This window comes from Archocentrus centrarchus, chromosome 13 (genome assembly GCF_007364275.1).
Source record: "Archocentrus centrarchus isolate MPI-CPG fArcCen1 chromosome 13, fArcCen1, whole genome shotgun sequence".
NCBI classification, from domain to species: Eukaryota; Metazoa; Chordata; class Actinopteri; order Cichliformes; family Cichlidae; genus Archocentrus; species Archocentrus centrarchus.
Window position 1 is genome coordinate 29648000 of NC_044358.1, and position 26088 is coordinate 29674087.

The 26088-nt window shown below is 40.7% G+C and overlaps 2 protein-coding genes and 1 non-coding gene across 3 annotated transcripts in view; all 3 read right to left on the reverse strand.

The window, feature by feature from the left end:
- Positions 1 to 327, reverse strand: part of arhgef17 (Rho guanine nucleotide exchange factor (GEF) 17) — a 71978-nt gene extending 71651 nt beyond the window's left edge. Inside the window, exon 1 of the mRNA XM_030744048.1 lies at positions 119 to 327. The gene's annotated coding sequence lies outside the window, so the exon portion shown is untranslated. The remainder of the gene's footprint in view (positions 1 to 118) is intronic.
- A 3935-nt stretch (positions 328 to 4262) lies between these two features.
- On the reverse strand, positions 4263 to 24300 carry p2ry6 (pyrimidinergic receptor P2Y6). The gene is made up of 4 exons (XM_030743491.1): positions 24247 to 24300; positions 24023 to 24140; positions 6429 to 6874; positions 4263 to 5605 (listed from the first exon to the last, which is right to left on the reverse strand). Exons 3-4 carry the CDS (start codon positions 6863 to 6865, stop codon positions 4933 to 4935), a joined length of 1110 nt encoding a protein of 369 aa, XP_030599351.1. The 5' UTR covers positions 6866 to 6874; positions 24023 to 24140; positions 24247 to 24300; the 3' UTR covers positions 4263 to 4932.
- On the reverse strand, positions 10619 to 10691 carry trnaa-agc (transfer RNA alanine (anticodon AGC)). Its single transcript has one exon. It is a non-coding gene; the product is annotated as a tRNA-Ala (tRNA).
- Positions 24301 to 26088: the final 1788 nt, after the last annotated feature.

Here is a 26088-nt window from a genome sequence, read left to right on the forward strand (position 1 = left end):
CAAACACAAAAAAAAACGAGTCTTGGCAAAACTTCAAACCTCTCTGTGACGAGATTAGTTGGGTGATAAACTGCTCAGTGTGTAAGTAGGTGAGTGCTGCCCTCTTATCAAAACTTACATGTTGTCGATTCCCGAAACCGCATCCGTGCCAGGAGGGAAAGCGATACAAGTTTTTTGGCCCCAAATCTTCACAAACACAACTTCTCCATTGTTATCCCTTGCTATCTGTAAACTTGTGCCCATCGCCAGGTCAGCACGCCTGCAAGGGCCCGGCGCATCATTCCCTGTTAATTCCCAAACTGTTTATGGACTCCCTATTTTGGCATGATTAGGTTTTCCGTGACTTATGTTGTTTTTTTGCATGTAAATGCCTGAGATAGGGCAGAGGGGGGGTGGGCGGGACCACGGGTATAGGGGCTGTCATAGCCCCCCTCGGGGATTGAGAGGAAAAGCTTTTTCTTTTTTGATAGGAGAAGGGAGATACTGTGGACTAACAAGATGTAATTATAGCTCTTTCCCTTACGGGAAAAAACCCACAACCCTAATGTCAAGCGTTTTAGACCAAAAAAATAAAACAACAAAAAAAAAAAACCCACATGTTTAAGATCTACATGTTGGACCTGCAATATTTTGATGACACTTTAAAACATGTCTATGAAGAGGTCAGTGCTGAGTTCCAAGATGCATTCAAAATGTTGCACTATATTAAAAAAAAAAAAATCACTCTTGAGAGGTAAATAATCACAAAGGAAGGCAAAAACCTTGCTTTAATGAGCATGCTGATCCCAGTGCAGTGGTAGCTGCATGCTCAGCAGCAGCTCCAGTACACTTCAGTGTGATGCTGTTGGTGAATTACTGTGTCAGCTTTCGGGGGGGGGGGGGGGGTAAAAGTTTTCACTTGCACAATAACCCCTCTGTGGTGCTTCCCATGTGGCTGTCTGGTTAACAGGTCCTTTTGTTCCAAAGGGGAATTCTGTTTCACTGGCTCTGAGAAAAGTACATGCTGACCGCAGCGCCCTCCACAGGCTGACTTGTAACACGTCAGGTCAAAGGTGGAGGATAATGAACAACCCAAGCAAGTGCAGTGAAGTCAGCCATCTGTAAGGGTTGGTTTCCGGGATGCATTTAAATGAGAGGGTTTTTTTTTTTTTTTAAACAACGCATTCATTAATACTTTCAGGAAAGCACCTCCTTAGTAAAAATTTCTAAGGAGGTGCAAAAAAAAGTATAGGACTTAAATTTGATGTCCTTTTAGATCCAAACAACTTCAGGTCTGGTGGAATTTCTTTTGCAGTACTTTCATCTCTCCACAGAGTCTTTTCATCTTTCTACACTGCTGAGCACTGAATCAGGGATCCTTTAGCTTCTGTGCTTATAATATTTATGCTCAGCGGGCACTGTGGTCATAAAAGGATGGACATGATCAGCAACAATCAGGTAGACTGTGAGCTTAAACAATGGTACTAAGGAGCCCAAAGTGTGCCAAGGAAATATTTTCCACACCAGCAGCAGCAGCCTGAACTGTTGACACAAGGCAGAATGGATTCATGCCCTTAAGTTGTTTACACCTAATTCTGACTCTACCATCCAGCAGAAATCAAGACTCATCAGACCAGGCGACACTTTTCCTTCTATTGTCCAATTTTGGTGAGCCTGTGTGAATTATAGCCTCACTTTCCTGTGCTTAATTGATAGGAGTGGTACCCACTGTGGCCTTCTGCTGCTGTAGCCCATCTCTTCTGCAATCAAGCTCTTCTGCATACCTTGATTGAAACAAGTGGTTTTTGAGTTACTGTTGCCTTCCTTCTCCTCTGACCTCTAGCATCAACAATATTTTCTCTATTTTAGATCATTCTCTGTAACGCTAGGGATGGCTGTGTGGGAAAATCCCAGTAGATCATCAGTTTCTGAAATACTCAGTCCTTTGAATGTGACACCAACAACCGTGCCACACTCAAAGTCAGTTAAATCACCTTTCTTCCCCATTTTGATGTGCAGTTTGAACTTCAGCAGGTTGTCTTGACCATGTCTACATGCCTAAATGCATTAAGTTGCTGCCATGTGATTGGCTGGTTAGATATTTGTGTTAACGAGAAGTTGATCAGTAGCGTGTACCTAACAAAGTGCCTGGTGAGTGTACGTCTGGTATATATTTATTACAAAAATTTAGCTTGTAATCATTAGTTAATTTTCACATTGATTGATTAATTATATTGCATTAGTCTGACGCATGCATTCAGAGTCAGAGTGTGAGTTTCAGCACAAGCTGATTTCCAGTCTGCTGAGATTTCACTTTCCAAATCTTGGCTCCACACGTTTATATTAAAATGCGAACAGCATGGAAACAGATCACAAAACTCTTGTATAATGCCATTTTTTTTGAAACAGTCATTTGTCACATTATTTAAACAGCTGTTCATGGAAGTCCAATATATGAATCATGAGCTTTTCTGTAGTTTTAACTAACTAATCATTGGATTCAGCAGCTGCTGGCTTTATGTCTTTATTCAGTCTAAACAGACTGTGAGTAGGTGGGAAAAAGAAGTAACATAATCCACTCCATCAACATTAATATATGAATGTGAACAAAAAAAAATGTTGTGTTTTTCATGGCGTCTTTTAATAGCTTCTATTGGTATGACATTATGGCAACAATCAGAAAAATCACACAAAAAAATAATAAAATGAAACAACTTAAGTTTTAGTGTTTCTATCAACATAATTACATCTCTATAAAAAATAAAATGCCATTCCTGTCACTGATTTGTTAGAGAATTTGATACAATTAGGAACTCTTCTAACTAATACTGACATCTGGGTCTCTTTACACACACATAACTCATTACAGACAGCTGTGACATTCACGTTTTGCTAAAGCCAGTAGTACAACACACAGGATTATATTACATTACTGAGTTTTCACTATGTGCACACACACACTAAGAAGTTCATAACTTTTTCAAGCACATCACCACCTCCTACTGAGGCCAAAATTAGACATTCACATTAGACTGATAAACTCAACAGCTAAATCAAGTGTTAACCTGTTACAGTAGCTTCAGAGTGATCTGATTTTCAATTTGCTTTTCACATTGTCATTTCAGAGGCTCACATGATGACGAAGGCTGGTGTACCTTATGGGTTTGGATGCTCTGAAATCCTCTAGTTAACACAACTGTCATAAAATTATAATCATGTTTATTTCAGGCTCTTATTGGCTTAAACCGGCTTAAATTAAATTGTTTCAGCGGTTTAGTTCAGTGCATTGTTCACTGTCAAGAGTTTGTCATGGGGCAAAACTAAAAATACAACAGTTCCAACAAAACATGACAAATTACTCATCTGGGCCTAAAGCAGCCAACAGATCAGATAAAGGTGCTGGAAATCAGCCCCACTATGAAAGGCAGGTATAAAATGAAGGACAAAGGGTGCATTACTTTTACAATAAACAGAGTACACACACATGCATGTGCCCATTTACAAGGCAAACTAAATTTACATTCATTTTATGAAAATTTTAAGTTACCAGATCACAGAGTTGACGACTTACTTTGTACAGCTGCAAAAGAAAGAGCAGAAGGAAGTTTAACATTACAAATCTCTACAGGCTGGACTGTACGTAGTTAGAGCGATCAAAGCAGTACTGAGTACTAAATAATTCATATGTACATAAATCCCAGCTAGACTGAAAGGATTCACACACTCATAGGAAATTAAAAAACACAGTCAATTTAATGCCCTTAAGTCTGTAACCTGCCCACTTCGATTAACTTTAAATGACTCTTAAAAAATATATAATTTAAACGGATTTCCTTCGTTCACTGCAGAATTCTAAGAACACAAAGAGAAAAGTCACAAACTGACAGCCTACTCTAGCACGCTGTGAGCTGCATATTTAACAGTTTTCTCACCAGCAGTTTATTTCTGCCTGTAAGATCTACTCTGTATCAACACTATCATGACAGAGCACAGCGGCAGTGGGATTACAGCAGTGGTGTGCACACACCATCCAGTGGTTAAAGCCTGTAACAACAGCTAGTACAACATGGACAATGTAACACATCATTTGCAGGGAAAAACAGAGCGAGAGACCTTCATTTGAATACATAATACTCCATTAAAAAAAAATGAACATAAACATTGTTCACTGTCAACGTTGCTCTTTACTTTGGCAGCTGCTGTTTTTGCAGCCAGGTTTGCGAGACACGCCCCCCCCCCCCCCCCCTCAGTTCATTTCCAAAGACTAGTGCTTTATGCAGATTTAACGTGCTACCATAAACACCACAAAAAAAAAAAAAACAGTGCTATAGTGGATTTTATCCTAAAATGAAAGTTAAAATTAACAGTTTTGTCCTCTTTTCAATTGCATTTCAATTCAACACAATGCACATCTATAATAACACATCATATAACAATTTTAATTTAATTTAAAGTACACATCACAGTGTGTAATAAAATGCAAAAAAAAAAAGCACATTGATAAAAAAAAATCAGGGATTTCACTAATTAAAAAAAACAACAAAACAGTACAGTGGAGCTTAAAAGTAAACATTACAAAGTCGAGGATGTTCAGGATGTTATGATAAGAGCTTCAGTGTTACAGTATTCCCCATCCACTGTAATAATCCAAAATGCCTGAATTCTCACAATCAAACGCAGTCTGTGTGATAACAATTCCCAGTTCAAGCCAATGCAAGCAGGACACGGTCAATGTTTTCAGTTTACATAACACTGATTTTAGTTCTTATGTGGCATTTCAGATGGCTTCTTCAGACAGACGGTTATTCAACACATTTTTTTTTTTAGTCAGTAATAGATAAAAGCCTGAAGGACAACCGCTTAGGAAACTTGTTTTTAAAAAAAACGAAAGAACGAAAACTAATGCATCTCTGGGTTTCAGAGCTTAACGGGGCTTTAAGAAGTACTGTTTGCTCACACACTGCTGCCCCTGTCCTTCAGAGTGGTTACTCTGACCAGAAACCTCCTGGTGCTCTGGCGGTAGCGTGGCTGTGTGAAGTAAAACAGAATAGGGTCCAGGAAGCTGTTCATGCTGGCAAACGGTCTGGTGCTCTTATAGATAACTGAAAACAAGTTTCTCATTGTGCAGGGTGCCTCAGGCAGGGTGCGCACCACCAGGTACATGGACTTTGTGAGGTGAAATGGAAGGAAGCTTATGCAGAACACCGCAGCCACGATAATGATCATCCTCACCGCCCTGTCTCGTTTCTCCCCGGGCGTTATGGAGACACCCTGGTAGGACACTGGGCGGCAGAGGATCTGGGCCATCCTGCAATAGCAAACCATCACTCCTATGAAAGGCAACAAGAAGCCAAGGCACGTCAGAGTCATGCCGTAAGGATAGTAGTCTACCGAGCGTGTCGGTGTGCTCAAATCGTAGCACACAGTGCGGTTGCGCTGCTGCCCCGTTGCTGCAAAGTAGAAAGTTGGCGCGCACAGGATGGAAACCACCAGCCACACCCCTCCACAGATACACCACGCCATCCTGCGACCACCCTGCTTGTGCCACACTGAGAGAGGATAGCAAATGCCCAGATAACGCTGCACGCTGATGCAGGTGAGGAACAGGATACTGCCGTGCAGATTGCTGAAACAGGAAAGCAGGAGGAGAAAATGTCATTAAGCTGAATATTATCACACTGTATTCTTTTGTTAAGCAGTTTAACTTAATATGTTTGTTATCAACACACAGATCAGCTGCTTCTAATGAAATGTATTATTACAACATTAAAAATGAATACATTTGGAATTTGGTTTGCAAAGGACAAAGTAAAAAAAAACTCAAATGTTTTTACAACACTCAATCTTGCAATCAGGCCCCTATTGGAAACTGGTTCCAGATAATTCCACCCAAAGAAGACTGGAGCTGGTGGCAAAAAACTGGCCAAAGTTGTAACCACCAAGATCAATAGAAAACAGGAGGAGTTACCACAAGAAATTCACCAATGACTGGATGGAAGCAGCTCACAGTTTCCATCTCCCATGATCCTTCTTTACAACAGACACTTCTGCCAGTAATGCTATACAATGATCATTTCTCAAACAGGTCCAAAAAAATGGGCTGGTTCTCAAAGGACACCAAAGCACCAGCTCTGCATCACTTCAAAATAGCTATTAATATTCAGAGGCTTCAAACTGCATGCAAATGCATCACATTTGTGTGCACTATAACAGAAAACAATAAAATCCTTCCAGTATACTTAGATGTTTATGCCATTATCTCCATTCCCATTATCGTCTTTCGCTTCCGTGTCCAAATATGGAATGCTTCAGATATGAACACTTCTGGTTTTTGCTGTGTGTTGGACATTTCTTGTTTGAACCATACTCAGACCTTAACAATGGAAAATTCATTCTCAACTGGAGCACATTAATCAGATCAGTGAGCCCATAATCAATCAAGAACCCACCTGTAGAACTGAAACCTGACCATCTTACAGGCAAACTCCCCAAAGGGCCAGTAGTCATGACTGGCATAGTTGTAGATGAGTAAAGGAAGCGACATCACATACAGAAAGTCAGCTACGGCCAAGTTGAGCATGTAGATGTTGTTTCTGGACAAATTGGGCCTCTTCCTCCATATCTTCAGTATGACGGCAGCATTGAGAGGAATCCCGAGCAGGAAGACGATGGTGTACACAGCAGGAAGTAAAACACGCTTAAAATCTTCCTTGTAGGTGCAGCGAAGGTTGCCCGCCCTACTAATGTTGCTGATGTTACTGAGACTGAGGATGAAGCCGTCTGCTGTGTAAGGCTCTGTAGGGTGTGTGATGGTGGAGAACAGGTCCAGGGGGAAGGTTTTTGAGATGTGAGTTTCAGTAGGGAGGGAGCTGAAAGAATGTGGCATCTTCACATCCTGGAGGAGAGACAGAGAGAGACACGTGACAGGCTCACTGTGGGAATGATATTTAAATGCAAACAAAAACACAAGGATGAGACGGATGTGGCGTAATGTATGCGATTTTTTGGCAATTGTACTTTGAGCTTTAAACTAACAAGCAATATTCCCACTCAAAACCTAACCTGAAAGTCAGTTACTTATTTGCTCATTGCTCATGAGAATTAAAGCACGCTGAGTAGTCAGGGAGGCTTGCAAACAGTCATATCCAGGACAAATGAATCTTGCGTCACTAAAATATGACCAGTGCTTCGGGAGGAGCAGTGATTCTTGTGAAACCAGAAAAGTGCCAGTAAAATGACCAATATGACCTTGACCTTGAGCACAATTTGGATAAAGACCCATTAGGTTATCACTGTGTCCAATACTCTAGGAGGAGCAGCAATTCTTGTGGACTGTGGAGGGACAGATATAAGCTCCAAAGCTTATCAGTCATTTGCCTGGATAAGCTAAAAATCTACAGTTTTTGGATGTAACTGCACTAACACACAGCTTTACTTGACAGCTTTACAGAGACAGATTCCTATTTTTCCTATTTATCCTATTTAACAGGGAAAATACATGTATGTAACGTGTCTGTGGCGTGCCACAATTAGACAAACTAAAGAGAAAACATGAAAGCAAACAAATGGATGAAACAGATTGAATATAAAACAGCTAGAGTGTGTATCATGCATACAAATGCCTCTGCAAGCCCAAGGTACAGTATGACTGTGCATTCAAGAGACAGAAACTCTCCACCAGAGGGCACAAGAGATCAGCACTTGTGTGATATCCTCCCACATTACATAGAAGCAGTCACCTTGAGCCCTGTGAACTCGGGACTTTTAGTATTTATCCTTTGGACAAGTGTATTCAGTTAACTGCTATTTAATACTAGTCAATGCTAAAACCTTTGTGAAGTTTGAGTTTGGTATGAACTATGCTGTACGCAATATAAAAGCAGGAAGGCCACATTTGATAAATGTTAGCAGGAGTAGCTGTGAGCAAGTGGAGATGAAAGTAAAGCAGCAGTAAAAGGATTAGTACTGCAGATTTCTTTTTAACAGTATATATGTAAAAATTAGGAGTAGAAGGAATACAGAGTTCATAAGTGCTATTAGTGAAATCATTTCTAAAGAGTTTAAGTATTGATCCATTAGCTGTAGGATAGCGCATTTAATGTCATCTCTCTCTGCTGTATGCTATGTGATATAAAGGGCTTATTGACATCTCTGACAAATACCTTATAACTACTTGAAACTTAATGATCTTCTACCTGTGCCGACCGTTACAAGGGGGTCACTTTGTATCTACCGATAGCTGACAGGTTGACGCTGTAAAAACTACAACAAATAATTAAATAATGATCTTTCGCTCTCTCCAGCATTTTCTGACACATGTAGGCCAAACGTTTGGTCAAGTTTTGAAATGAAAACCACTGCAGACTGTCTGAGCTCCCACTCACATCTCACAATGTCTGGAACCAGGCTGTTACACACAAACAGATTGATCAACAATCTTAATTATTCCTATGCCTTCCAACATCAGTCACATCCATTTCCTTCATGGCAGCGTGCGGTTGAGTAAGTGATCTGCCTAAGACACTTTTCCAAAGGCTTGTCAGACTGTGACTCATTATGTTTCACAACCAACCAACCAACCAACCAACACCCTCCAGCCTGCGTCTGTGCTTGTGTGCAAGAGTGCGTACATGTGAGGCATCTTTCAAAGCTGCTCAAAAAAAAAAAAAAAAAAAAAAAAAGGTCTTTGTGTGTGTGTGTGTGTGTGTGTGTGTGTGTGTGTGTGTGTGTGTGTGTGTGTTTTTTAAAAAAGTGTTAATTGTGTGTTTTAGGTGAACCTCTCAGTGTGGGCGCATGAACGGTTTGTTGCAAACAGTGAAGCATGATTTCATAACTCCTGGCAGAGTAACTGGGGGAGAGGAGGAAGAGGAGGTGAAGGGGGCACTGTGCCAACGGACCGCTGAACATTTCTCTGCAAAGATGAATAAGAAAGGTTGATGAAGAGTCCTCTGCAGGCTGCTTTATCGGCTGATGACTCATGTGCAGTGTAGTTCCGATTAGCGAGTTGTTGAAAATCAACTCTGTAAAAGCCTTGAGGCCCAAAATTCCTGGCTAACCTGTGGCATAAAAACATCATGACATTGAATCAAGTCTGCAAACATTTTCACATTAAATGTCTGGTTAACTTGATAAAACGCACTAAACTGGAGTCCATTTGGTAACAATCAAGGATGTGGGGCTCTTGTTTTTGCCCAAAGGGTCCTCTATTAGTACCTGTATGTGCAGTCTTTCTTTTAGAGGACTCGCAGAGCCTAACCTGAATAAAGTGTAATTGAATGTGTAAGAGTTTGAGCAGTACCTCTTGTTTGTGGCATCTGTCTGTGCTCATAGTTTGGAGCAATTGTAAGATTCAAGGACAAGCAGTAACATGAAAGCTTACCTATTATTTGTTTTACAAAAGAACTACTCAGGTCATCGCCACTTTTTCCTTCTCTAGTTGTACAGCAAAGTTTTCAACAATACAGTAAGGATATGGAAAGAGAAGCATACATCCTGGATCCTACAAGCTCTAGCAGGCAAATCACTGCTCTTAAAGGAAAAGCTGAGATCTGAGAACTGAAGCAAATAAACCTCTGACTCCCACACTGAATATCCAAACCTCAATAGGATGGGTATTGTGTTGGAGATAATCACATATTAAATAAAAATGAGATTCTTTTGAAATGATTTGGGAATAGGGGGCAAACTGAAATAAAAGCTTGACAAGAGCACCAACACCAATGGCTGCAACCATGACAAAGCCTCCACTGTGTTTCACACATTTTTAAAACATTAGAAGAAAGTCTGGCTCCTTGGAAGCAAAATATTAAGAAATGAGGGGTGGCTCAAGACTTCTGCACAGTACTGTATTTAGTGCTGGAAAATAGATGGGCACTACAAACTCACATTAAACTTTCAGTAACACCACTTTGTTATTTGTATATGGCTTTAAAAGGTGGTGAGTATATGCAGGCTTCTGTAATTACAATAAGCATAACACAGAGTAAAGCATGCCAAAGAGCACTCCTGAAAACTGAAACATGCACAGTGTGTAGGGGGGCTATATTTCTAATCTTCAAGCACTCTAGACAGCTAGATGTAATACCAGGTCTCTTAGTTCTCTCACACCTTCATACACACACACACAGATATGTAGCTATAAAAATGTAATCATTCATGCCTGTATGTGAGCTACATTTATTCTAAAATGACACAATAGTTTATCGGTATATAGAAATATTACTATTTACACTAAATTACACTTTACAAAGCTTTACTCACCAACCTTCCCTGGTGTGTGTGAGGGTGTCATCTACCTGCCTTGTGACTCACTGTAGGTTTCCGCCCACATCATTGTAATAATTTTGGTAAACTGTTCATACACGTTCTCATCACAACCTTCCTGTAAAGATTCAGTCACTTAAAAGTGACTGTAATCATAAGGTTTTTTTTTTTTTTTTTGGCATACAGAAAGAACAGTGCTGTAAACAACCATGTGTATGACAGTCCTACTGTCAATGTGAAGATGAGCTGATATAAATAAAGAATTACAGAAATAATACTGCTGCTGTTTTCACTGATAATAGAGTGTAAAAAAAAAAAAAAACTCTTACCCTTAAAAGCAGGTTTCCAAAGCAGGTGAAAATAAAAAAAATTTTATTGGAGAATGCGGGCATCGATCCCGCTACCTCTCGCATGCTAAGCGAGCGCTCTACCATTTGAGCTAATTCCCCTGCATGCTGTGAGAGATAAAAATAAAGCCTTTAGAGGCACACACCCACAGTCCTGCTCATTGAAGCAATGTGACCAGCTAATGATAGGGACGGACGGACACACACACACACACACACACACACACACACACACACACACAAACACGCTGCCGCATAGTCTCCACCCTGAGGTCTGCCAAAAGGCTGGGCTGACCTAGTCACACAAGATTATTTATAAACTGTGACAGCAAGAATGTGACAGCCACACTCAGGACAAAAATAGGAGCTTAATAATTCATCATAACAGAGCTGTAAATCAAATGATACATACAATGTTTTAATGATTATTCAGCACGTGGATGTGGTGTCAGAAGCTTTGAACTCTGCTTAAGGTAACACAAGGCAACTCGGAGTATGTCAACACTGGAAGCAGCTGATATTTTAGGTACTTAACTACAGACTGACACAGACAGCACATTCACAGCCTTAAAGGTGAATATGTTTATATTGATGTAATATAAAAAAAATGACACTGACCGTGTAACGTAAACCAGCAGAATACTTCAGTTCCCCTCAGCGTTACAGAAATTTGTGTTTTCAGCACATTGGTTTTTCCCAAAACTTAGGTGTTTAGGTTCAGCCTAATAGGTTTCTTTTGGGAGTAGCAGCAAGCAACTGTTTTCAAGGAAAGTAGCTCCAATAAATTAAGGTTATTACAGTTAACTAAAACCAGATGTGAAAAAACATTCTAATTAACTAAAATTTTTAAAAGCAGGTTTGAAAAAAAATTAAAACTATCCTAAATGAATTTCTGAACTTTTAAGACTAATGAAAAAAGGACATATCCTTAGTTTTTTGTTAATTTAGCAAAAATCTGCTATCGAAGCTTGCCTGATGAGGCTCTGAGGCAAATATTTAGTGACACTTTGTAATTAAAGTAATTAAAAAGGAAGATCTGGATAAGGTTGGGTCAGGTTTTCTGAAGATCCTCTAAATGGCTTATGATTCAGTCCCAGGGGTTAGATATATTTCTAAAATATAAAATGCTTCCAAGAATTACAAGGGGAGAACACTGCATACATGAAGGAAAAATGGGAAAAGGAGTGGAATTTTAACACGGGAGAATCAAAACAAACCAAAATCAAAAGCAAAAAGTAATATGAAAATAAAAATGAGAAGGTAGAAAACTACAGTAACTCTGCAATAAACCCACTGTGTGCCAACTGCAGAGAACTAAATGTCTAACATGGCTGAAGGAGGTGGATATCTCCTTTAGGTGAGAAACCAGAGACCAGCTTCAAATGCTGATTTGTAATGATTTGTATTTGCAAACATGTTCACCATAAAAGGTTTGTATGGAAATAATGTATACTTGTTTGTTTGCTTCTGTCTGACCCACAGATCAAAATCCAAAGTTAGGGAGGTAAAGTTGAGATGATTTGGACATGCGCAGAGATGAGATAGTGGATATACTGGATAAAGGATGTTAAATATGGAGCTGCCAGGCAGGAGGAAAAGAGGAAGATCACAAAGAAGATTCATGGCTGTAGAGAAGGAGGGCATGCAGAGGGTTCATGTGACAGAAGAGGATGAAGGGGATAGGGTGAGATGGAGGCAGATGATCCGCTGAGGCAACTCCTAAAGGGAGCTGCTGAAAGAAGAAGATGAAGAAAAAGTGGTGCTATAAAAAAAAAAATTAAACTAAACATGAAACACAAAATCGTGACTGAGTGAAAAAAAATAAATAATCACATTCCTTTCAAACCAAGCACATATGTTTTCTTAGCAGCGGCAGCCACTCTGTTTGTCTGGTGAGCTTCAGGTATCATGACCTGCATGATACCTAATCAAAACTGGCAGATAAGGTGGCATAGAGAGTTATACTGTCGTGCACTTTGGAATGCTATCTGTATAATTTAAATGAACAGAGGAAGGAGATGTAGAATTCAGGAGGGCAAGCAGGCAACAATTCAAGTCCAATTACTTTCCCATCTCCGATCTCTGCCGTCCCTGGGCACCCTAATCAATGATTTATGCCCGCTGCTCCTCACTCGCTCCCGTGGCTGGTTGTAGATAATTAGAGAAACAAAATGACAAGCCAGGAAATCAATATTGGTATTGCACACGAGTATATGCACAGTACAATCGCATGTCTGCAGACACACACTGCCGGAATAAATTCAGTAGCTCAGCAGGAGTACACCAGTCTACTGTCCAGACAAATATAATGACATGGAAACACACAAAACACTCACATGTCAGTGCAATCATCTTCCCTGCTATAAACACATCATTCAAATGTGTGCAAAAGTCACAGCCCTCTATTAAGGATTAGGAAGAAACAGGCTGTGATAATTATCTTTGCTAATACGGTGCAGGCGAACACCAGTCAATCAATCCTGAGAAACAGGCACTGTCAGGAGACGCTTTAAACTAATCAGCTGCACCATAAAGCGATGGATGGGAGATAAGCAAAGCTGGTGTTCCATCATAAGCGTGCTACTTGCCATATGGTCATCAAGATAATAAAAGAGTTGTTTGGTGCATGGGGCATATCTCCGCATATCAGTCTGAGGTCACTATAATCACCTTCAGTAGTACAAACAAAAACATTACTGCAAGGCTAAACTTTTATTTCATAATCTTGTGTAGAAAATCCCCTTCTGAACCAAAGCATTCCACCACGTTTTCCACTAATAAGGTATAGGGGGACAGGGGTGCTTCCAAACATGATTCCGATAACACGTAAGACTACAGCTGACAACAGACAGCGCTCTATTTCCCGTAACTTGCAGTCAAAAACGTGTTGATGCACGCTGTTGCTGTAAGTACCTCATCACGCTCATGGACAGCGAGGTCATGCAGTACTTCCTACAACTTTTCTGTGTGTCGAGTCTTTGATGCACAGAAAAGGTCACGTGCAGAAAGGAGCGCAGAGGCAGGACAGTAGGGCACCGGTCACTGAAACTAAAATATGGAAACCACAGTTCCTTCTTGTATGATGAAACTGAATGATCACTCTTTCACTTCATTCCTTCAAGAGAACATGACGTGTATGTGTTAATATTGATTTCCGTTTGGGTCTTGTCTTGAGCAATAATTCCTGACCATTTTAAAAAGAATTCAAAGGTTTGTTTAAAGAAACTCAACAAGTGGAGGACAAAAGAAGGAGTGGCAGGCCTAAAAAAAAACTATCTACAGCAGATGAACAATATCTGAAAGCCGTGTCCTCTAGAAATAGAGAAAAAAAATGCAGCAAAGACCTGACAGAATATGAGAGATGCATCTGGTCCTTCAATCGATCCATCTACTGTTCACTGAAGCCTCATCAGAAATGAAATGAATGAAAGGAGGCTGCTTCTTAAAAAAACATTATAAGAAAGCTGCCTGTGAGAGATCAGGCTGTGTTTTTGATGTATATTCCATGTATGTTTCAATGAATCTGTGAACCTATTTCCCATCTTCCAAGCAAAATATTTAAAAAAAAAATGATGGGTGACTCAAAACTTTTGCACAGTACTGTATATATCAAAACAAACAAACAAAAAAATTCTGTCACTTTCCTGCCACCAAAAATCTGACTGATTGATTGTTTTGATGAGCACCAAACCTTTCCAAACTGCAAACTAAAGATGTGGGTAGAAAATCAAAAGTCTGACAACAGCAGACATTTGTCCTTTAACAATGACTCACTGATAATGTGAAAAATATTCCAGAAAGGCACAAATATTTTAGTTACATGTTTTTGTTCTTGAGTGGCAACTGCTATTAGTCACATTTAATGCTGTGAGTAAAAACATGTTTTTCTGATCTTGAGCTCCAGCAGCTGTAACATCTTGATGCACACCTTGTGTCAGACAAAAAAAAAAAAAAAAAAGGCTTATCAAAAGCTCAACAGAGCAGTAAGCAGCAATTTGTCTGTGCGCCGTGGTTGCTGAAGTCATGGGTTTGCGGTGCAGAGGGAATGAAAATAGAGATCTGGTGAAAGCAGAGTCAGTAAAGGACAAAAACAGAGCAGAAGGTTCTTTACCATCTTTACTGACCGATCCCCATCAATGCGTCTGCGACGAGTTCAGAGAATTACAGTACGCAGCAAGTTTTGGAAACACTGAAGTAATCTTTTTAAAACCTACTCAGGCCAAAGACATCGGATTCATTATGCGACGCTCACATTAACTCACCAATTTGGCTGGTGCATTTATGATGGCTGCCATTAAGCCTGTCTGTTTATTCAGTGAGATAATGCTGGAGTGGCACTTAGCTTTGTTTGATAAAGAACTTCAGCCCTAAATTTTCTCTGTCTACCCAATTTTCTGCCTCTCCAACTCTGCGGCTCCAACCCAGAGTAGCATTAATCTGCTCCCAGGCAGACAAAACAAAAGGCCTGAGCAGTGCCTGGCAGAAAGGAATCTTCACTAAAAACACAGCAGCCATGCCAAAGCCCTGTGACGACTGAACCGGGTCTTTACACATGACAGCCCATCTGTTAGCAGAGACAAGATGCACAGAGATCCTGGCATGGAAGCCTAGACTTTACCGACGATCATTACGGAGGAACAAAAACACACCAGCCATTAGTTTTCCCAGACTTGAACCAACTCCCCGCGAGAGGGAAAACTTTATTCACACCCACCAGTGTATACCACATGTCAAAAACAACACGCCTCATTGGCTGTCGGCGTCCTCTGCCACATTAATATTTAACAAAAATAACTTGTCTGTAAACAACAGGAAACAAACATGCCTTTTGCACAATTGAGAGCATATCTGCCAACACCCCCACTTGCTCTCACATTGTCATTCTTTCAAATAACAAAAACATGAGGTTTCTTTCCTTACACTGTATACACTGATACACAATCAACCTCCAAAAATAAACCTTTCAAACTTAACCAGCTTAACTTTTGTGGCAGGTTTTGTCATCACATCTGCTACCATCTCATCTGTTGGACAATAACTCAAAATAATTTTTCCCTCATTCACAGTTGACCTTACAAAGTGATACTTTATATCAACGTGCTTACATCTCTGTCTGGTAACAGGATTCTTTGCCAATGCTATCGCACCTTGGTTATCTTCATAAACCTTAAACGGTGCATATTGCTGTCCATCGATACCTTCTAATAGTTGTAGCAGGTACAGACACTCTTGCACAGTTGCAGCTAATGCCATGTACTCAGCTTCACAGGTAGATAAAGCAACAGTGGATTGCTTTTTGGTTTTCCATGAGATCAAAGGACCATTCTCACTCAGACTTACACAATATCCAGTTGTGCTCCTTCTGTCAGTTAGATCTGCTGCCCAATCTGCATCACTGTATGCTTGGACCTTCAGTTTCTCATCACATTTTCTGTAACACAGTTCTTTCTCAGATGTCCCCTTTAGGTATCTCAGTACATGTTTTACTGTAGTCCATTGTTCCTCAGTTGGCTCAGTGAAATACTGTGACAGTTTGCTTACTACAAAACTCAAATCTGGTCTTGTGCATGTAGCCAAATAGAGCAGGCTACCCACTGCCTCTCTATATTTCCTGACATTGTCCATCATGTCTGCACCATCCGTGTAGCTTACTTTCTGTTCACAGGGTGTCACTCTGGCTTTACAATCTTGCATATCAAACCTTGTAAGTATTCTTTCAACATATTTTTTCTGTGACATTCTTACACAGTCATCACTCTGGTCAAAATCTATACCAATGAAATGTTTCAGTTTACCCAAATCTTTCATTTTGAACCTTGCTGTGAGCATTTCTTTCACAATAGTCAATGCTTTCACATCACTGGCTGCGATAAGCAGGTCATCCACCCATATTATCAAGATCACTTTCTCATTTTCTGTCACCCTTGTGTAAACACAATGGTCAGCAGGATTCTGCACAAAGTTGTTTTCACTCAAATATTCATGCAACATCCTATTCCAATTTCTGCCTGATTGCTTTAGCCCATACAGTGACTTTTTCAACTTGCACACCAATCTTTTATCGGTGTCGGATTCCACCTCATAACCTTCTGGCTGTTCCATGTATATCTCATAATCTACCGGTGCATGTAGGTAGGCAGTTTTAACATCCATCTGATGTAAAATCATGTTTTCTTGCGCTGCCTTTTGCATCAATACTCTGATACTGGTCAGGTTAGCAGTAGGAGAAAATGTTTCCTCATAATCTACACCCATCTTCTGACTGTATCCTTTGGCTACGTATCGTGCCTTGTATTTTTCAGTTCCATCTACATTGTTTTTGATTGCATATACCCATCTACCCCCCACTGTTTTCTTACCCTCTGGCAAGGTGGTTAAGGTAAATGTGCCATTTTCTTTCAGTGACTCCATTTCTTCATCCATTGCACCTACCCATTTCTGAGAGTCAGATGACGTTACTGCTTCTCTGAATGTCAGGGGTATGTTACACATGACTCTGTAACAATAATCCATGTTAGTCAACACTTGATCACCACTGTCCTCACCAGTTACATATTCACTCAAATATTCTGGCTTCTTCCTCACTCTGGAAGGGTAACGTGCAGCCTCATGGTTTGTCTCACATTCTTGTGACTGGTTGTTCACCTCATGCATGGTTACTGGAAGCTGACATTGAACATCAGTATTTTCTCTAGTCTTGCTAGTCCTGTTTTGTACCTCAAAGTCATCATCATCACCTGGCATCATGTGAGTTTGTGTCTCTCTCTCTACAGTTGTTTTGATAACAAACTTCACCAGTCTGTGCTTCTGTACCTTCCCACTGTTAGGGTAGTAGACCATGTAAGCTGGACTATTCTTGTCATAGCCGACAAAAACTCCCTTCTCACATCTCGAGTCTAGTTTCCTCTTGTTCTGTCTGTAAACATAACACACTGTCCCAAATCTCTGCATCCTAGAAAGGTTTGGTCTTCTTCCTGTCAACATTAGATATGGTGTCTGTTTTGTGCGTTTGTTAAAACATCTGTTCCTCACCACAGCTGCGGTTTGTACTGCATATGTCCATAACTCCTTAGGTAACTCACTCTCTATTAGCATACACCTGGCCATGTCAAAGAGTGTGCGCCAGTTTCGTTCGGCAGTACCATTCTGATGTGGCGAGTATGGTGCTGAAGTCTCATGCCTGATCCCATTTTTTCTGAGAAGTGCCTGGTAATCCTTCCCCATAAACTCCGTTCCATTGTCAGATCTGATACATTTAATTTGCCCATATGGGGCTGTATCAGCCACAAATTTCTGTGTTGCTTGTGTTGTGTCGCTTTTACTTTTCAGAAAATACACAAACACTGCACTGGAATAATCATCAGTGAATGATAATGCAAACCTATATCCATCTTTGGATTCTGGGTCTACTGGTCCTGCTAGATCTGTGTGCACCAGTTCTAGAGCAGCCTTGGCTCTTACATCAGGCTCCCTGTTCCTAGTCTGAATAAACTTCCCCTGTGTGCATACCTGGCAATGTAGGGCTGATTTATCAGTTTTACCTTTGATTGTCATACCATTGACAACACCTTGTAATTTTTGAATGTCATCATAATTGCAGTGCCCTAATATTTCATGCCATGTTTGCATGTCATAGCAACCGTTACACTGGTCATCACTTTTGTTCACTGTTTGCAAGTAGTACAATCTGTTATATTCATATATGGGAAACTTTGTACCGTCTCTGTGCTGTAGGGTATTTTTCTCTTGCTTGAAAATAACAGTTGCTCCGCTGGAAGTAGCTGCTTTTACAGAAAAGATGTCCTGTGGGTATGAAGGAATGTACAGTGCCTGCCTCAGAGTTGTTTTGTGGCACTGCCCCCTGCTGTCGATCAAGCAAACCTCTGCATCTCCTCTGTGCTCTGCGACTCCGTTGCACTTCGTACCATCAGCCAGCTCTACGTAGTGTGTCTTGGCCTGGAAGCTGTCATCGAATTTTACAAACTTTGCAATATCCGTAACGATATGCGAAGTTGCTCCCGTGTCCACCATCAGACCTTTCTTTTTGACGCCACGCCCTGACTGGATCCCTGGATCCTCGTCGCTCGTCCGGAATGCATAATCCTTGCCGCTTGGTTCCTCAGAAACTTTTCGCGCGTTGTCCCGTTGCTGTTTCCGTCTGCAGGTTGCGTCCCGATGTGTAGAGCTTTTACACTCACTGCACCACTGCTTGCGCTGACACATTCTGGCTTTGTGTCCCCTTAATCCACATCTGAAACACACAATGTCTGTATTCCCGGCTCCCCGGTCATTTGGAATTTCAGACGCGGGTTTGTCACCCGGCCGTGTTCCTGCTTTCATGACATTATCCTCCGATGCTACGGTGCGCATTTTCTCAGTGTCCTCATAGCTCCGCAGTTTAGTTTTAAATTCTGCAAAGGTCACTGTCACTTCACTTTGTGTGATATGGATAGCAAACGGTCTAAATGAATCTGGCAGTCCCTTTAAAACCATTGCTATCAATAACCCATCACTCAATGTCTCACCAGCATTTCTCAGGGCAGTGATGGCGGCCTCTGCCCGTATTACATACTCAGTCACACTCTCACTGGTAGACTTTTGGAGTGAAGTCAGTTCTGTATACAGACTAATTATGCGAGGCTTTCCTTTACCTGCATAATAGTCCCTTAGGATCTTCAGCGCTTTCTGCCCATTGTCCGCCGCTTCTCGCATCACTAGAGACAAACTTTTGTCATCCAGGAACTGGATCAGCTCCGCATATGCCTCTGCGTTTTTCGCGCTGTCCTCTTCTTCCTCGACGCCGGCAGGCTGCTTCAGAATGATATCTTTCAATCCTTGCAATCGAAGATGGCCCAAAAATTTCGTCTCCCACAGTTCATAGTTCTTTTCATCTCCGTCAAAAACTAGCCGAGACCAGCGGTTATTTGACTCGGCGACCCGTCGACTCATGGTGTTAGCATGCTAACTCTCACCGGACACGCTGTACGTTGCGACGTTTCTTTCGGTGGAAAATCACTTGACAACTTTCTCTGGGCAAGTCTAAGCTATACTGGGCCCATAACCTGTTAGCAGAGACAAGATGCACAGAGATCCTGGCATGGAAGCCTAGACTTTACCGACGATCATTACGGAGGAACAAAAACACACCAGCCATTAGTTTTCCCAGACTTGAACCAACTCCCCGCGAGAGGGAAAACTTTATTCACACCCACCAGTGTATACCACATGTCAAAAACAACACGCCTCATTGGCTGTCGGCGTCCTCTGCCACATTAATATTTAACAAAAATAACTTGTCTGTAAACAACAGGAAACAAACATGCCTTTTGCACAATTGAGAGCATATCTGCCAACACCATCTAAGTGATGTCTGTGATGTGACAACTTGTTTTTACTGGATCCGAGCAGAGTCTTAGTGCTGCTAGAAACATTATAGAGATATAATAGATAACCAGCTTATTAAACTCACATCACCGCTGATCAGAGGTGGGAAGTAACGAAGTACAAATACTTCGTTACTGTACTTAAGTAGATTTTTCAGGTATCTGTACTTTACTTAAGTATTTATTTTTCTGACTACTTTTTACTTTTACTCCCTACATTTTTACACAAGTATCTGTACTTTCTACTTCTTACATTTTCAAACAGACTCGTTACTTTTTAACACGTCAGAGAGAAGTTTGCATTTCCGGTCAGTGCGCCGTCAAACATCAAACGATCTGAGCCTAAACGGAGGAATAATAACACATAAGAGACAATCGTACTGGCGTATCCTCCATCATCGGGGCTTACCTCGTACAAAGGGATTAAATACGCAAACCCATATAATTAATGTCTCATTTATAGCGCTATAATCAGGGGTTACAGCGGGCCGGACCGAGTCCGTAAGTTGCGCTGCGGCACATAAACAGCTTAGCTAGCGCTACTGAAGAGGAGCGAGCACGAAGGGAGTAACGTGTGGCAGGTAAATGCAACGTTTCTAAATGCTCAACAAATATCAGCAAACACACAAAGTGTGTGCAGTTTGTTACACAGCTAGCTAAAAGAAGAGCTGCTGTATTTCAGGGAGAGCAAAGAGAGAGAAGTTCACTCAGAGATGGAGAAAGAGGACAGGAGAGGAAGAAGAGAGGCTAGAATTAAAGGTAAGGACTGGAAAATAAACCGAAGTATCCCGACGTTGTGTAATTCAAAGATTCTATGAAAATACTGCAGTTTAGGTTAGCTTGTTGTACTGTATTTACAGTAAAGCTCTGTGTTGGACTGGAGCACAGTGTTTGTGTTCATGGTCAGAGTTAGAGGTTACATCAGAGCAGCAGAGATGAGTCTGAATCAAAGCTGCTGATGCTGAGATTCATTCACTGAATCCAACATTTCTACAGCCTGTATGTTGTCAGTGTAGGGGATGGAGATCAGCTCAGATAGCTGTGAAATACTGGGTTACATCTTTGTGAGTTCAGTTCATCCACACAGAGCAGTAAACCTCAGAGCAGCAGCAGCAGGTCAGCTGATCACAGCCTGCACACCAACATCATTTACTGCAGCTCACAATAGAAAGCTGTGATTCTTCTCCCCATGCAGAGCCACTACAGCTGATCTTAGGGTTCCTCCACCTTCTGAATCCCACTGTAACCCCTGAGTATCCTCATGTTGGTGTTTAGGTGGAGGCACAGTCACCCTCTACTATGGAGGACACAGAGAATAGAGCTGTGTTTAAATTCCCTTTCACAGTTTGTGTCCTACATAACAGTTTCAAGCTGAGTGCATTCATTAGAATTAAAATTTAGATTGGAATAACATTTGTATTCTCATGTAATATTATTTTATATTATTACAATAATATATAATGAGGTTCGGTTAGTTTTACACAAAAATAGCTTGTAGAAACATCCTCCAAAGAACTACTTTTACTTTCTTACTTTGAGTACATTTCAGAGCCTGTACTTTTTTACTTTTACTTAAGTAGAGAAGTTGAACCAGTACTTCGACTTTAACTAAAGTATTTTTTAACATAAGTACTTGTACTTCTACTTAAGTACAGAATGTCAGTACTTTTGCCACCTCTGCCGCTGATGATCTCACATCATGCTGTTTAGACTTTTTACTTGCTTTGCTATCTTCTGACATGGTTTAGAAAAGGATATTTTTAGAGTTATTATTGCAAACAGCAGACTTATTAAAGCATGTGTAAACATGATCTTTGGTTACTTTGACATATCAGTGTGACTCTTTGGCCTTGAAACACTGTGCTCGGTATTCCTCTACAGTTCGGCAGACAGAGGTATAAAAACAAATGTTTGCTGAGAACAGCTGTTACACAACTCTCATTATACTGGAGATATTGTTTTTGAAAGGGTGCACAAGACTTGGCTGTTGCTCAGGAGGTAAAGCAGGTTGTTCACTACTCAGAAGGTCAGCGGTTTGAGCCCCGACGCCTCCAATCAGCACCCTTGGGCAAGATAACAAACCCCAAATTACTCCTGATGCATCCAGAGTGGTGCTTAAAAGGCATAGAATTAAAGCGCTGTGTGAATGAGTGCGTGTGGCTTACAGTAAAAAGCAATTTGATTGTTCAGTTAGAGTAGAAAGCTAAATAAGTACCCTTCCATTTGCCATAACAGTATTAATAAACCAAGGAAACACTTGGTTGTTCTTAATCATTTTTGATCAAGCTTATAGTGAGGGCTGGATCAGGTGACCCTGAACCCCTCCCTTAGTTACACTGCAATAGGCTTCAATAAGTTGCTGGGAGCTTCCCATGATCCACAGAGCATTTCTTCTTCACTAACTTCTTTTCACTCTCGATGTGTATTTACACCACTCTGCATATAATTAGTTCTTAATCTCTGGCTCTCTTCCACAGCATGTCTTTTGTCCTCTCTCCCTCTCTTCACCCCCAACCGGTCAGGGCAGATGGCTGCCCCTCCCTGAGCCTGGTTCTGATGGAGGTTTCTTCCTGCTAAAAGGGAGTTTTTTTTCCTTCCCACTGTCACCAAGTACTTGCTCAAAGAGGGTCGTCTGATTGTTTGGGTTTTCTTTCTATTATTGCATGGTCTTTACCTTACAAGTATAATCCATAAAGACTAACAAACACTGTCTGTGAGGACCAAGGGCAGCCTGAACATTTAAGCAAAAGGTAAAAAAAACTGTATTTCCTTTACTGGCCACTAGAGGCTGGCACTAAACTCCATGTTAAAATTCCCACCTTTACAGCATTAATAAGCACATTTACAGCCTGGTTAAAATAAATAAATAAATAAAAGAGAAAACTCTGTTGCCCTCTGTGGATTGTTTCCTCCTTCATAAAAACTCATAGAGGGTGATTTTTTTTTTTTTTTTTTGTTAATAACTAACCCACCGGGATGCTGGAGTTAAGGGTGTGGCTGCTTTGACTGACATATGCCCCAACACAGGCCACTGTCTGTTTCTGTCCACTGAATTCATATTATCTAACTTCGGCTGTCTCTCATCAGCTCCACACATGTGAAGATGAGGAGGAAAATGGAGAAACCAGCATGACTCTAAATGAAATATTTTGCAGCAGCAGTCTTGCACAGATTCCCACTCGCGGGAACAAGCTGGATCGGTGCATCCCCAGTTTAAACGTTAAATGTGTTGTTTGTCAGGCTAAATAAAGTTGAAACCAGTTTCACTTCTGAGAATAGCTGCACGTTTCCAAGATGATTTCCTACTCCAATTTATGTGATTTCTAACTTTTAAAAGAATAAATGCTATTTTTGGCTTTATTCCCACTGTACGGTCTGCTAAACTTAATCATTTTCTACAAGCTCCACAGAGATGTTTTCACAAATATTGGTGAACCACCTGGTTTGGGCACCAAACATCATCAGAGTCTTAGACAGACTACAACATGAGCAAACTATAACATTGCCCTGCCTGAGGGCTGGCTTATTCAACTTCCGTATTTCTAGAAAACGTGACTGTTTTTTTTTTTTGTTTTTTTTAATATGGAATTTGATTTGAAACACTGAGGAGAAACAGGGAAAGGAATACAGCTAATCTGATGTTATCACAGCAGAGAGCTCGTTAAGTACAATGACTGCACCATAACTTATTTTGAGCTGCACACTGGACACAAATCTTACTCCATCATTACAAAAAAACAAACAAAATAAAATCCACAGCTGCCAGGCTTCATGGCTCCTTACAGCTGTTTGTTTTAGAACCAGAGGCGCCTCCACTGTTATCTGTGTGTCAGGATCAATAACAAAAGTACACAGCTGTACTAACAGGTTATTATATCTCACCCAGCTAAAAATGAATGATTATGCACGGTCGAGCACACTGGTATTTAGTAACACTGCCACAACCAGTGGGAATAATGCTTTTTTTTTTTTTTTTTTTTTTTTTTTTTACATTCCTTTGGTGCTTAGCTGGAAAAGAGAGACATAAAACCACAAAGAAATACGACTTACCCCGAGTGAAAAACGAAACAAAAAGAAAATCAACAAGTTGGCCACTCCGCCATGGCAAAGTTAGTACTGCTGCTGCTCCTCGGTGATAACAAAGCCCCGTTCAGCGTGGTGGGAAACACTGTGGGTGAAAAACAAGTTTAAGGAAATGCCTCTGGTCGCACGCCGAACTGCAACACTGGAAACAAGCGAGGTTTGAATTCACCGCTTATCTGTCCCGGACTCACCTGCAGCGGAGCCGATCCCGTGGGTGCAGCACACTTTATGCACCGTTACTACCGCCGGACTGCTTAACTGCGGGCGCCACGCACGCGCAATGGGTCTTGCGCCACCTGCAGCGTAACAAACCCGGACAAAAGGGAACAACTCCAGCTGCAGTTACCGTCTGTGCGCCTTTAGCATTTTAATCCGCATCAGGCGTCAGGCTTCTTAAGCAGCAGTGTTGTTATTATTGGGTGTCTGGCAGGTGTATTTTAAAAGCAGCTAAAAATAAAGTTCCCGTGCCAGTTACAGTTACAGTGCTGAGAAAAAAGTATTTGCCCCCTAACTGATTTATTAAAATCAGAGATAACCAGAGTAAATACAAAATGCAGTTTTTAAATAATGATTTTATTTATTAAGGGAAAAAATCTATCCAAAGCTAATTGCCCCCTTTGTTGGATCATTGATGTGATTAACCACTTTTTTTTTTTTTTTTAAGTTTTTCATTTTATTTTATTTTATTTTGAAAGCTGAATTCAATTTCAGACCTGTTGAATAAAAAAAAAATCACTTAAGTAGAACCTGGCTGAAGTAGACTAAAATATCTCCAAAAGCATTATCATTGATCCAAACAGCAAGTCCACCTCTGAATGGCTCTGAAGAACAAAAAATATCAGAACGAAGGTTATGGAGCGGCCTAGTCTGGAGTCAAAGTCTGGACTTAAATCTGATCAAGATGCTTTGGTATGACCAGGCAACATTCAACTCTTAGAACTTATTTGTGATTCCTTTAAAAGTCAGGACATTACAAAATGTGTTTTTTCTTTTTCACATTTTTGGTGTCTGGTTATTATTAAAAAGAGTGACAGGACGGGTCTGGTGGTGTCAGTTCTTTTCATTTTGTTTGAATGTTATGTGAGGTTTACTGGCTGCTTTTATTGAGGTGTTGTTGACATTGCTGTTACCTGATCCTACCCCTGGTTTTCATTAGTAAACAAAGGGTGGGCCCAGCTCGTCTAATTTTAGATACAAATTTGGGAAAAACATTGTTAGACGTCACAAACATGTCATTATCAGCCTCCTTACTAGATGTTCTATACAACTATAAAGCTTCTAACTGGAAATAAATGTGCAGCAGCTCCTCCAGTCTAGTCACTAGGGGGCCCCCACTTTTTGTCGTCCCTAGCCCCACATATTAATAAAATGTCCTCTGTTTCCATTGACTCTGATTACAAGTCAGCTCGTGTCAGTTTCATAACAAATGTGTGGCTTAAAAAGACGTGCTGATCTGTAGCTGTGTCATTGCTAAAAACCCAACGATGAGACACGAAGAAATAAGAGGAAGTCCACAAAGACTAAAATAAGAATTATTTAATATTTATGTTTAGTGTAAATAGTTAGTGAGGGAGTTAAACTGCATTTAACTAAATGCACCCTGTGTACCATCAATGCCAAACATGTTTCCTACATCATTTTCATGTGTGTGTTTTTTATTTTTATTTTTTTTATTTGATGTATCAACATTTTAATCTACCGCTCAGTATTTAGAATATATCCCACATTGTCCCATACAAACATAATGTTTTACCCACATTTATTTTCTTTAATCTGGTCACCCTGCCACAGTCCTGTACTATTCTTGCTGAGGTGTACTGGAAGTGTGTAGCTTTTCCATGCCAGTTATGGCTTCTCATGAAATAAGAGACCCATGTGGCCCAGATATGGGATCTTCCATGAGGTGGTACAAATGCAGAAACACAGGGTCTTAGAGAAGAATAGGCTGCCAGATGCATAGTATGCCAGGCCCACCAGCAAGATGCCCTGATGACAGCAAACCTAGCCTCCAGCTATGGTTGAATGGCTTCACT